At 37.6% G+C, this 13,376-nt stretch overlaps 1 protein-coding gene across 4 annotated transcripts in view; it reads left to right on the top strand.

The window, feature by feature from the left end:
* The window catches only part of USH1C (USH1 protein network component harmonin), a 46,681-nt gene that overhangs the window by 21,952 nt on the left and 11,353 nt on the right, over positions 1 to 13,376 (top strand). For 3 of the 4 annotated variants that reach the window (XR_014616249.1, XM_084208235.1, XM_084208236.1), the window contains exon 15: positions 1,319 to 1,395. Coding sequence is in view for 3 of the 4 variants with exons in the window: in XM_084208235.1 (XP_084064361.1) it covers positions 1,319 to 1,395 (77 nt within the window). In the remaining variant the exon portion in view is untranslated. Of the gene's footprint in view, positions 1 to 1,318; positions 1,396 to 2,129; positions 2,180 to 4,915; positions 5,069 to 5,433; positions 5,551 to 7,620; positions 7,870 to 9,731; positions 9,789 to 11,301; positions 11,422 to 13,376 lie in introns of all 4 variants that reach the window. The other variant, XM_084208237.1, reaches the window with a different exon arrangement.

The raw sequence follows: 13,376 nt of genomic DNA on the forward strand, positions 1-13,376 counted from the left end.
GTATGAATTGGTTGTTTTCAGAAGCCTGGAAGCATATAATAAATCAATTAAATAATTCTTATTTAACAGGTACCTATCTTGTGAAATCTACATCCATTCACGTAGTCAGGTTTTTTAACAATCAGCAACAGGAAAAATAAAAATAATAAGGTTTACTGAGAAATGGTCTGAAGCATTAGATTTGGGGATTTGTTGCATTGTTTTGCATGTTGTTTCTGTTCAGTGTTTACCTGTCAGCCTTTTCACAGTTTGGCTTGGGATATTAAAGATTACCTTGTTCCAGCCCTCTGCCGTGGGTGGGGACAACTAGACTAGGTTGTTCAGAGCCCTATCCGAAACTGGCCTTGAACACTGCCAGGGATGGGACATCCACCACCTACCCTGGAAAACCTGTTCCAGTGCCTCACAGTAAAACATTTCTTCCTAGTACCTAATCTAAATCTATCCTCTTTTAGTTTATAGCCATTCTCCCTTGTCCTGCCCCTACATGGCCTTTTAAAAAGTTCCTTTTCAGTTTTCTGGTGGCCCCTTTTAGGAACCAAAAAGCTTACCTCAGGTCTCCCCACAGCCTTCTCTTCTCCAGGCTGAACAGCCTTAATTCCCTCAGCCTTTCCTCATAGCAAAGGTGCTCCAGCTCTCTGATAATCTTCATGGCCCTCCACATCCATCTAATATTGGGAGCCCCAGGGCTGGATGCAGCACTCCAGGAGGGGTCTCATGGAAGCAGAGTAGAAGGGCAGAACTCCCTCCCTTGCCCTGCTGCCCATGCTCTTGATGCAGCCTAGGATGCTGCTGGCTTTCTGATTTACTTGTCAAAAGGGAATTAAGAGAGTTGGAGCTTAGTTGGCAGTTAAAAAGCTAAATTGGAAGCTGGAAATTGTATGTAGAGAATGTACTAAAATTGTATTGTACAAAGAAAAATGTGGAAAGTTCTTGTTACATAATTCATAGGAGACCTGGGCCAATTCCTAACCTGATATTATTTTATTATATTATTTGGTGTGTGACTTTGGGGAAGTCTGCTGATGGCTCCACTACAGAAAAAGCCACCAAACTCTTCAGGCTTCCCTTCATCACATAGCAGACCAGTTGTCCACATGTAGATTCTAACAGCTCTTCAGGACTGAAGGAGGTTGGAGAATTTTTTAAGTAGGGCCTTTTTTTTAACAATTCCGTAGAAAAACATCCCATCACTTAGTATGTTTTTTTTTTCATGGAAACTTCTAGTCACACATTCCTGATCTCTTTTTCATTTCATGGGAACCTCCAGTTACTGTCACTTCTGTCCCCTCACCCCTTTCCTCCTTTGTTTCTCTAGAAGATTTAAAGGGAGTTGCACATGACCAACTTGAAACAGATGACATGGATGAAGTGAACATGAAGCAGGACAAACAGGTTTGCCACTCAGCCCTGACTTCCTATCCTGATTCAGATTCTTCCTGTGTCTCACCTCCTCCTGACAGTCAGTCTTAACATTGAACTGACCTAGGGCAATATGTGTGGTCCTTCAGTAAATGATGATAGATTTTGACACTGCTGCTGTCATTGCATTTAAAGATAACCTTGATATGAAATCTTAACAACCCTAGAAATGTGGACTATATTGAGTGCTCTGTTAGCAGTGTTTCTTATATAAAGTTATGGTAATATATTCTTTTGTATGTTTTTACTTAGCAATATATTTTATTATAATTATGTACTTGGCTTGAAGTATTTTGTCCTGGGAAATGGAGCTATTCAAGTCTCCTCAAAAGCCATGTTCTGCCACAAGCTTGAATGAGTTTGAATACCTGTTCAACTTTCATAAGGCTTGCTAAAACTACTGTAAAGTAGGAGTGTGACCATAGATCCTACCAATGCACATGGCCTCTGTGGTTCTGTATGAAGATTACTTGTTGCATTTTCTTTGGCATAAAATGTGTATCATTAAAATAAGGGAAGCCTATGACTAGATGTTCTAGAACCATTTATCAAGAATTTAGCTAAGAACTTGTCATGTAATATCAAACCTCTGGTGTTGCGCCTTCAAATAAATTTTAATCAGTTACACATATCAGCATTGATTGGACTGAGTACGAGCCTGTCCTTGGCTTTTCTTCAAAAAACAACTTCTCCTTTACCTTTTGTAGCTTTTGGATGGTTTTATCGGTATGAAGGAAAATTTCCCACAATCCGTAAGGTACAAAGTTTGAAATGTGAATTTGTTTGCTGTGTGCGTGTTTGAATTGAAATTCCTCCTTTTTCTTCTTCTCTGCTATTAGTAAACATTCTTTTTAGTCAAATGTTCCTTTTTTTAATGTGTGCACAAGTTAAGATGCCTTTGGGATGCATGTGTCTAGGACTTTGTCCTTTTGAGTCCTTCAGGCTCTGAGTTCTGCCGTGTGCAGAGGGAATTGTATAACAATACTTTGCAGGTGTTTATTACAGGTGGTCAATGCATGTCTTCATGTTCTCCAAGTCCTCAGAATCATGTGTATATAAAAACAATAGAGACAAAAGTTATCCAGTTATACCTTTGCAAATGTCCTTGTAGGAGGAATGCTGAAGGCAAAAGGCTTTTAGGCATGCACAAATGAGCAAAAAAAGAAGTTAACAATCTTTAAGCTGATAGAATACTTCTATATGGAATACTGCTGAAGTATTGCAATTTCAATTTATTCACACTGAGAGTTTCAAATAATATTTTATACTTGCTCTTGCTTCCTTTTATTTATTTCTTGCAATGTGTGTTAGCCGTATTATAGGGGGGTTGCTGTTGTGTTGTGTGCTTTAGTGGTGGTTTTTTGCTAATTAACTGTGGTATAAGTGCCACTAAGATTTTGTGCATGTATCTGACAAGAACTCAAGGTTTCAGAGGAGGTCAGGAGTGTTTTTGACAGATGAAGTATTTGTGTCACTGTTTAGGACCATTAATTTGACCTTCTGTTTGCCCAGGATATACCTGCTCCCCTTAAAAGAGATCAGGAGAAGATGGTGCATTCCAATAGCATTTTGTACTGCTAGTGACTGTAAATCATCGTGGATCTGTAACCTGTGTGAAAGCCAGGGCAGTTAGGATTTTTATCTGAAAATCATAAATGCATGCTGTGGAAACTCTTCACTCCAAGAGAGTAATATTTGGGGTTGCTGCTGACAACTATAGTTTAGAGAATGCCCAAATACCTCTTCATATACTAATGATCTTAACATAATTCCTGTTGAACTTTACCACACTGTGTGTACTGGAAGCTTAAAAATATTTTATTTTCAATCATTTGCTTTTGGCAGTGGTGAATTTCTATCCCTATTGCTAATGATTTTTTTGTTTGTTTTAAAAACATAATTTTTCTCTGTACTAAAAATGTCTATAATAGGAAGTAAACTGAATCCATGGGGAAAATTGTAGGAAAGGATGAATCATCCTGTTGCATCTGAATGCTGTGAGTGCAGCTAAGACAGTCAGATATATGTTCATGTTCTAGAAGACTTTGGCTTGTGTACTGCTTAGTGGGCCTTTGAATTCAGTAATTCTTCCAGTGTTGATACTTAGCAAGTTGACCCACCTGATGTTACATCTAGCAGACACTACTAAATGTATCTTTGAATTTTTAGGAGAATGATATTGGCAATTGTTGTGAAGGTAAAAAACTAATTAGCCCTGAACAAAATAGATTATAGAATTAGGTTTATGTTAAAATACTAGTGTGAAAAGCTAGATTTTTTAAGTTAAGCTTTATTTCCAATGTTTTTTGGTTCCTTTTCCATCCCCTCCCTAAAACACCACTACCATGTAAGCATGAAGCAGTAGACCACATCCCACTGAACTTAGCAGTACAAAGTTCCAGTTAACTGCTTGACTGGGGAATTGGCTTCTGTAGCTGCCAGGGAAAATGTCTGCTCTCCAAGGCTTTGTTATCAATATTAACTTGCAAAAGGTGAAAGGAAGACAAATAATGCTATTTAATGTGAAGCAGTTTGTGGTGGTTTTAGGAATTCAAAGCAAGAAAAGTCAATAGCTGATGATGATGATGAGAAGAGCAAAATCAAACCTGAAGCGCAGCCTTTCTGGCTGTGGCAGTAATTGTCAATAAGTAGCCACCTGCTCCTCTGTTTTACTTTTCATAAATAAAAGGAGAACATGGCATTTCCAAGATGAACTAAATCCTACCTGTACAAATGTGAAAGGGCAGCAGAAATGTGACATCAGTAAAGAAGAAATAAGGAGCAGTGTGTGTTTTGAAGACGACAGGAACAGAGGCTTCCAAAGGACTATGTAGCTTTTCCCTTTGTGTCCTGCATCTAAAATTTTAGAGTTACTTTGTGCTGTGTTATTTAATGCATCTGAGTAGATTTTACCCAGGGCTTGTAGGAGCTACACGGTTTTTGTGATGCCGTGTTCCTACTTGGAAACAGGAACTCAGTTTATGCACTGATCTAAACCTTTCCTTTATAATTCCTTATTTCAGTTTTATTAGGGGATGCAATGCTGATTTTAGGGCATATGCATGAAGCTGTTGTATGCATGGACTATGCACATCTACCTGTACATGAGCATCTGTCACCTGAAAGCAATCATTCATATATTTATATATAAATGCCAAAACAGAGAGATGGCAATTTAAGACACAACCAAAAATGTTTGAATATTCAAAGTTTTGTACTGGGCCTGTGTGCCCTAAAGTTGTAACTTTGCAGAGCAACAAAAAAGTTGAATTCTCTGATCTCATTCAGATTATATTAGAGGGCACAAGCCCTCCAAAAAGTTTTAATTTCCTGCAAATTGCTGGGTAAACAAGTTTTGGATTCTCTTTTAAAAAACCATCCCCAAACTTGCATAGACTGTAATTAATATTTCAAGGCAGACACTCATGTACCAAGATTGAAGTTTCTGGTGGTTTTAGCTGATGTAAAAATGTTTGTTACAAAACCTTCCCAGAAAGGGAAAGAAGGAAAGAAGTCAAAAAGTGATAGTTTTTGTGAACAGAAGAAGAATAAAAAGGAAATGGAGTTTGAGCAAAAACTTGCCAAAGAGAAAGAAGGAATGCTGGAGAAAGAAAAACAATTGAAAATAAATCGTCTTGTGCAAGAGGTATGTTGTGATCTATCAAGTGCAAAGCTATATTGAAAGGAAATTAAATGGATTTTTAGTGGAATTATTTTAGCAAGATGCTTGTTTACTTATACAAAGATAATGAAATTTTGAAAACTGTTTTACTGCAAAGTTCCATTGCCACATTTTCTTATTTCTAGTCAGCTTTTGCCTAAATGAGGATATCTCTGCAGTTGTGTCCATGTGTAATGATGAATTTGCTGAAAAACAGCAAAATAGGGAATCCTTAAAAATATTATTATTTTTTTAAAAACTCTTTTAGGCGGCATTTCATACTTTTGAAACATATTTGTCTTATGACCATACCTATAACTTTTTCTAATGCACCAATGTTAATGGTCAAGGTATCTGAGACAGAACGAGAAGACCTGGAAGAATCAGAAAAGGTGCAGCACTGGGTGGAAAGACTTTGTCAAACACGGTTAGAACAGATCTCCTCTGTGGAGAATGAGTCTCCTGAGGTAAAATTCTAGCTTTTCCATATATTGCATGATCTTAAAATAAATGAAAGTTGTCTCCTAAAAGTGACAGGTTTTACCAGTGAAAAAATCTGTATTTTTCTTTCCCCCTCAGTCCTTTCTAAGAGAGGGGGGGAAAAGTCAATAATTGATGACTTACAATCTATAGAACTTGCTTTTCCTATATTTTATGAAAATTTAAACATTATTTTAATTAACTGATTGTATTTTGACCTTTTTAACTCTATTATCACCACTAAATTGACACTTTTATTGTCTCATTAAATATTTGGGCTAGGTGGGACATGCTACCAGTAACAAAAGCTGGATCCAGCTATATTTATTAGTATCTTGTGAATATAAGAGCATGATTGATGATGAGCACTTGGAAGCTTCCTTGTATTGTGTGAAATAAAGGAACACGTTAAGAAAATTACAAAAATATATGAAACTCACAATCAATAGGTTTTGGGCTTGTTCTTTAAGTAGTCCCCTTTAATCAGAGGAACTGCAGAAAGTGATTGCTTCTTAGAGCCTGATGATTCTAGACGTGTGGTGAGGCTTTCCCACCATCCTGTTGCTCTGGCTGTCTTCCAAGGAAAGCCGCTTCCAAGAGGAACACTGCAATCTACTGAGCTCCCGTGGGATCCCCGAGAAACTGCGACCACAAAAGGGACCTTGGGGAATGCTCTCGCATGATTTTCCTTCAGGTCAGCGTGGAGCAGCTCTGAAAAAAGCAGCTGATCTTTTGTTCCTCATGGGCCTAGGCTCAGATCCATGTGGTTTTTTAGTACAGGTCTTTAGTGGAGTGATTATGCAGAGGTTTTCTCTCACTATCCAAACTTGGCAGCCTGTGTTCTGCTAGAACTTTGTCCCTCTTTGTAAAGTAAGAAGGAACATTACAGATTACAAACAGTGTTGTATTTTCAGAGCTCAACCTGGATTTAAGACCAGCACTCTGTTGTGTTCTTTCCATAAATTTTTCCATTACATTATATATAATTGCTCTACTACAGTTTTTCTACAAATCTGCCCAAGCCGTTAAAACACATAAAACACAAAATCTGGGTGCTCCGTAGGGGTAAATGCAGCTGAAAGATATTCAGGTGCCACAGGCTGAAACTGTTTATTGGGAACAAGAGCATTCAAGATCTCCTCTGCCAAAGAAATAGCAATTTTTCAGTACAAGGAGGTGAGCATGTTAGATAAGAAGAATGTGAAAAATGTTACCCACTGAGGGACATGTTGCCGTTTTAGAGTAAGATGAATGTGTCTGTCAGACAGCTTATCTATGTAAGGTTTCTTCAGCTGAATCTACAAAATAGTAAAATGACTGAATTTTTCTCAAATACTGCAGTTGGATCACTGATAAAAGAAATGTTAGCAACTCTAACAGCATATGTAGATGCCTTCCTCACACACATCCTTTTTTTTTTGAATGAGCATTCAAACCCTGAAATTGTTTAGTACCTCAATAGATCTGGTGCAGATTAACATAAAATATAAAATCTCAAACCCCCTGTGGATTAACATAAATTATAAGATATCTAGCCCCTTGAGGTTCTGAATTTAATAGCACACTAAATTTTTGTTTTGATAGCTGCTTAAGCTTAGTTTCCTTTCTTGTACTGATGTGTGGTTATGTTTACACAACTTTAACCCCTTTCCCTTTTTTAACAACATAAAATCTCAAGGCCTGTCTTTGATTATTTTCCTTCAAATAATCACCTTTGTGAGGAGCAATTGTTGCTTTCTCCTCATCAGAGCCAGAGAGACAGAAATTGTTGCATTGGTTTGTCCTGTGATTTTGCCTTCTGAAAACTTCATGTCATTGGGGTTTTGTGGGGTTTCTTTTGTCAACCCCCTTACCCCAACAGCTGCTGTCATACCACTCCTGGTTTTTTTTTCTTTTTAAACTGGAATCCCAAGGCGTATTTTTGGAAAGGCTTTCAGAGAAAACATTTGTGTGAGAAGCAAAGATCTTCCCGTGGAGGAGCAGTTGGGCTGAGTGGTGTCCTAGGGCTGCCCATTCTTTGGCAGTGTTGAGGCAGATTTCTGTTCTGTCGCCCGTAGCCGGCGAGCGGGCGTCCTTCTGCCTCTCCCCCGGCCACCTCGATGCGGCGCTTTGCCGGGGGCCTGCAGCTGCACACCACAGATCTCGATGACATCAACTTAGATGAAGTTGACAAACCCAAACAGCGTGCACCGCCACCTCCGCCGCCTCCACCGCCCCCCACGGTTACCCCAGCACCGCCAGCTCATCCACCTCCTGCCTCAAATGCTCCACGAGGTCCGGCCCTGTTGGTAACACCAGCTTCCCAGGTGACCTCGGGATCTGTTTGGATGCATGCGCCTTTACCGTTCCCCTGTGTGCCTCCCATCACCATCTTTGTCCACTGGACCTACCCTTCTGCCCCTTGCAATGTCAAAGGAGGGAATGGGGTGGTTTCTTCATTTTTTCAGTCCAGAGGTAGTTTCATTTTAACATTTTTTAAATGTAAATCAGGAGGGGTTTGCTCTCCTGCTTGCATAACCCTATTACCTGCAGATGTACTTAGCAGAACGTATCAGTTTAAAAAAAATTGTTTTTTGGACTTGAGTGATTAAAAACTCTAAAAAGCTGTTGCAGGCAGCAGATTTAATTCATTGTTAAATTTGAGAAAAGTATCCCTGTAGTGAAAATGACTTGTAGAAATGCTTTAAATGTGTCATCAAGTTGCTTTGTTAGGTGAGAAGAGTGGACAAAGAAAATTGGCCTAAAGTCAGAAGGTCAAACTTTTAAAAGGTCAAAACTGTGTAGAGCAAAAAAGCAAGAGCTGGTAACCTGGTTTGACTTTCTGCGCTTTGAGAAAACATTGACTTTCTCCTTATTGCAATCTGAGTTCAAAAGAGGATCAAATAGAAGGAATCTTGTGCCAAATATCGCTTTAGGAAAGAAATGGCAGCTGACTCATCATAATTCCCTTTGCTAAGCACCGTAGTGAGAATCGTGTACTTGTTCATTTGGCAGAAGATGCTTACTTGTTTCAAGCAGCAGAAGAGGATCCCATATGGTCACTTCTTTCCTATACAGTTTTCTGCATGGGTTGACTGACTGCACTGTTGGGTTTGGGGGGTTTTGCATGTCTACTAAATAGTCTTTGTATTTGCATGATTCTCCTTGGTGGGGAAAGATAGGCACATTTATCCCTTTTTGGTGGAAACTGGTAGACTCTCTTTCTGTGAACAATTGCCCTGATGTGACCCATGAATCTCTTTAAACTTATGTGGACCTCTGATAGTGTTTGATCTATGTGGTTCATACATTTGGAGTGCCAAGAATGTGCAAGATCTACTGAAATGGAAATATCATAGGTTCTTATAGATAGCAGGTTTCCCAAGTTATTTGCAAAATAAAAATGATGTGAAACGACACGAGTGTACAAAATACTTGTGTTGAGAGGAGAAATACACACTTTTAAAGAGAACAGAGACTATTCAGATAGAAGGAGTAATATAGGAACTGCCATACTTATTTGACCCCAAATCTATATAATTGACTATCTGTTTCTGGCAGTTTGTCACTGCTAGCTGTGTTAGAAAAAATAAATTAATAATTAAGAAAAATATGTGAGGTAACAACAAATAACCTAGTCTTTGAAATTAATGTCTGTTTTCACTGAACATTATTAGTGTATATGAGGAAATAACTAGGTTCTTAGTAAAACTAATTGAGCCAAAGCTGCTTTGTTTATAAATAGATAATTCAATATATCTGATGTCTTTTCAGAAATGGAAGAAAAATCCAAAGCTTGACAATTTATTCTCGCTACCTTTTACAAAGTCAGTTTTTAACGCCACAGATAATCAAAAGCAGTACATTTATGTGGCTGTGGATTAAAGATCTCGTGTTTATGCCTGCTAAAGCCAAAAAATAGGACAACTGTAGCTGTCCCATAAGTTTGTTATTCTAATATTACTCAAGCTGGTACATCTTCTCTACATTGCTCAATTTTTGGTTTTAACTCAGATAATTTAATTTCCAATTCAGCTTGAACAAAACCTGACAAAAGGAATAAAATCCTGTCAGAGACATTCTTGAGAACTAGCTGTTAAAATATCTGGTATAAATTGTCTGTTTCTGAAAAAATTATTATTAGCTTTACACTTTATATGAACCCAGTACTAAGTGTGTTGCTGTTTAGGTTGTAAGAAACACCTCCCACGTTGGCAAAGCGTCCCCTGTGTCAAGCAACCCTCTGGTATGTCACGAGCTTTTTATCATGGCTGTGGTTTCATGAACTTCCCATGTAGTGCTAATGATAAGGCACTGCCACAGGTTTCACTCTGCAGGGATAATTTCTTTAAAATTCAGCACAGGGAATGATCTGTGGATATGTTGCTGTGCTGAAAGCACAAGTGGTGGAAGTGACTCCTAATGGTCCAAGGATTTTGTATTTCAACAGTTTAGCAAAATGCAGTCAATATTTGCATGTTGTGAATGTCTGTATGTCGCAGCACATGTGCTTTGTTCTTCCATCAAGGCAAAAATTGCTAGGTTCAAACTACCTTTTAAATATAATGGGTGCTAATATGCAAGTTTCATCTCAGAACCACCATTTGTTTGACATCTCTTTGCACTGGCTTTGCATGATCAGACATCCATTCTGCCCTCTAGAAAAATCTGTTGCTAAATTGTGCAACTCCAGGAGAAATCATCCTGTTCCAGTGCAGCTTAACAAGTTGGTATCTGTCAATCTGTTGATTCTGATTCTTCTAAGTTCAGAATGTTTAATGTATATTGCAGTGTGGAACAACATTAGTTGAGTGATATCCACAGGGACTTCAAAATATCTGATTCAAACTTTTAAAAAAATTATTTAAGAAAGGAAAGGATGGAGGATGGGGGGAAACAAGCCCACAGGGGAAAAAACACACACACATGCACAAAAAATAACAAATCCAAAAAACCAAATCCAAAAAGTGGCTTAACTCATTTGCTGGAAGCAGATCAATAATTTCAGAGGTTACAGCTTGTACCATAAGAATGATCTCTGGAATACATCACATTTCCTATGAGAAACATTGAGAAAAGTGTCCCGAGAGTTGCTGGGACTAAATCAGAAACTGAACCCACAGGACTCAGTTTTGAGCTCTTTTCTTAAATAAAACTGTGCCTGATATCAATGGGAGTTTTGGCTGAATGAGAAGTGTAGGATTGGACAAGGACATGCTGAATGATGAGGTCTCTGGGTATCTCTGCTTTGTGGAGTCAAGGGCAGGGAATTGACCTAACAAACCCTTGCTGTTAAATCAAGACAATGTAACTTGAAATTCCTTATGGAAAGCTGTTTGCTGCAACCCTGCTGAATTTCATCTTAAAAGATTTATTTAGCCATGGATTAGTAAAAATCTTATTTTGGGTTCACTGTGTTCTTACACTCAACTTTAGCAGTTTTGGGTTTTTTTCCCTCTAACTTCTCATTCAGTTTGTTGCATTTATGGGAAAAATGCCAAAAGCAGCACTGAGATTTTTCCATAATCTTTCTGGTGAAGTCAGAATTTAGGTGAAAAGCTACTACTTGGATATAAGAGAAATTGTGTTTTGGTTTGTTGACTTTGTAAGCCTTAGTTAAAATAATTCTGTCGGCTCTGTTTTGTATTAATGTCATTAAATTTGTTATGACAAACCACTTGAATTGAAGAGTCTTGGTGAAATGATGGATTTCCACAAATTAGGTTGTAAACTGTAATTTTCTCGAATTAACTCCATAGCAACTTGCTCCAAGTCCACCTACCCAGCGTCATCCAGGGGTACCAATAGTCTCTAAACCAGTTATGCTGCATCCTGACCCAAACTTCGTGGTCAGGCCAACAATCAAATCAGAGGCCCTGGTAAGCTTTTTAATATCCTATTTCTAAGTGCTCCAGTATTGTGGGGGTTTGGTTTTGATATTGTCCTTTGAGATGTCCTCAAAGAATCAATCTTGGTCCCATTTCCTGCTAATTAAAATTCTTGTATATTTTCAAGCAGTCACTACTGGTAAGTACAAAACAGTATTTTTCCATTTTTTTCCAAGGTGGAAAAGCGACTTTTAGTGACAATTTTTGTACGGAGGTGCATACTTCCAGAGCAATGTAAAACCCTAGAATTTGTACATCTTATTTCTCATTTATTCAGATGATGGGTTTTATTTTTATAAATTCTGAATTCTACAGAAATTAAATAAAAAGTCAATTTCCTTTTTCCTTCATAAACACTCATGAACATACTTGAATATAGATGCCATATGATATTAATTTATCATATATATATATGTAATTTAAATGTATCTTTTAATTTCTAGGTGGAAAAAGGTATGTCATTATATTAGACTCTAATATAGTAGTCATGAAGATTACTGCAAAATTCAGTCACAATCAGCTTCTTTTTAGTATTTCTTTTCCATTTCTGTTTCAAATGCAAGTGAAGAGGAAAGTCAGAGGCTAAACATTTTAGGACCAACCATGAAGCATCCTTGGGAATTGTAGTTTATGAGGGAAGTGAGCCAAGGTTACTGAGCAAAAAAAGGAGAAATACTGCTCAGACAGGTGATAACTCCCAGCTGACAGTCCTTGAAATTCACCTCAAATAGCTGGTGAACTAGTTGGTAGTGTTTATTCTTGAGGGTCATCATGACTTAAGCTTTTGTATCAGAGTTCTGTGTTTGTTGCATGCATGTGTGTGGATACATGTATATATGTATTTGTAAGATGGTAAGTGACAGAAAACCCATCAAATTTGTGTTGTATTTATTTAATTAAAAGCTATTTCTGGCAGTAAGTTATGTGCACAATATTCCTAGCTGTGTTTCATTAAAACATGATGGATTTCTTTGTCATTTTTCACTTTAATAATTTAAATACTCTTGCTTCTTTATTTTCTCCTGTTACACTTTGAAGAAATTTAAATGATACTTAGTAACAGCTTTTCACACAGCCAGAGTCATCTTGAAGCTTCTGCATTATAAATGAATTGAATGGTAATTGGAAGCAGTTTTAATAAGTTGCTTAAGAGAAGGCAGGCACATGAGCTAAAAATAAATTCAGATTCCTCCAGTGGAGATGTTTCCTTCAGTTGGAGCTCTCATTTTGATTGTGTTCACTAATTTAACATCTCTAAGCAATATGAAGTCCCTTAGGAGAGGAATGAACAAAGTCATAATCTGCAATTAATATCATCCAGCTCTTGGAAAAGTGTGTTATGTGAACTAGTTTGCAAAATGAATAATACCTTTATGTGTGATACAACAATCTTGGTACAAATTTTTAAAGGCACTTTTTTTTTTTGTACTGACTATACAATTAGTTTAAGAATCTGGCAACAAGATCCACCTCCATGGGAAATGTCTTATGATCTGTTATGCATGCATGCACATTTTCCAAATCACAAGTCTGCTAAAATCTTTCAGATTCAATCATCTTCCTGCCCAAACTGCCTTATATTAGTTGGAAGATCAAAATTTCCGTGGGAGCAATATTCTGGTAGGACTTTGAGAGAAGGATCAGTTTAAAATTGGTTTGGTAGACCTTATGGCTCTTACTTCCATTGATGAATAAAGGATATTTATTCATCCTCACTGCAAGTCATAAGTATCATGTGAAATAAAACCAGCATGGATACTGAAGAGGGAGATTACTTCTATTAGTTAAAAAAAGAAAAGGCTACTATATGACAAACCAAACAAGACAGTGCCTGCCTGTCTCCAGAAGGGTTTAAGAATTATAATTAGATTTCATGCAAAAGGGGAGAGGGGTTTGATTGGTTGCTATGTGTGGGTTTGTGCCTGTGTTGAAGTTCATTGTTCATA

Source organism: Fringilla coelebs (genome assembly GCF_963513975.1).
Source record: "Fringilla coelebs genome assembly, chromosome: 6".
NCBI classification, from domain to species: Eukaryota; Metazoa; Chordata; class Aves; order Passeriformes; family Fringillidae; genus Fringilla; species Fringilla coelebs.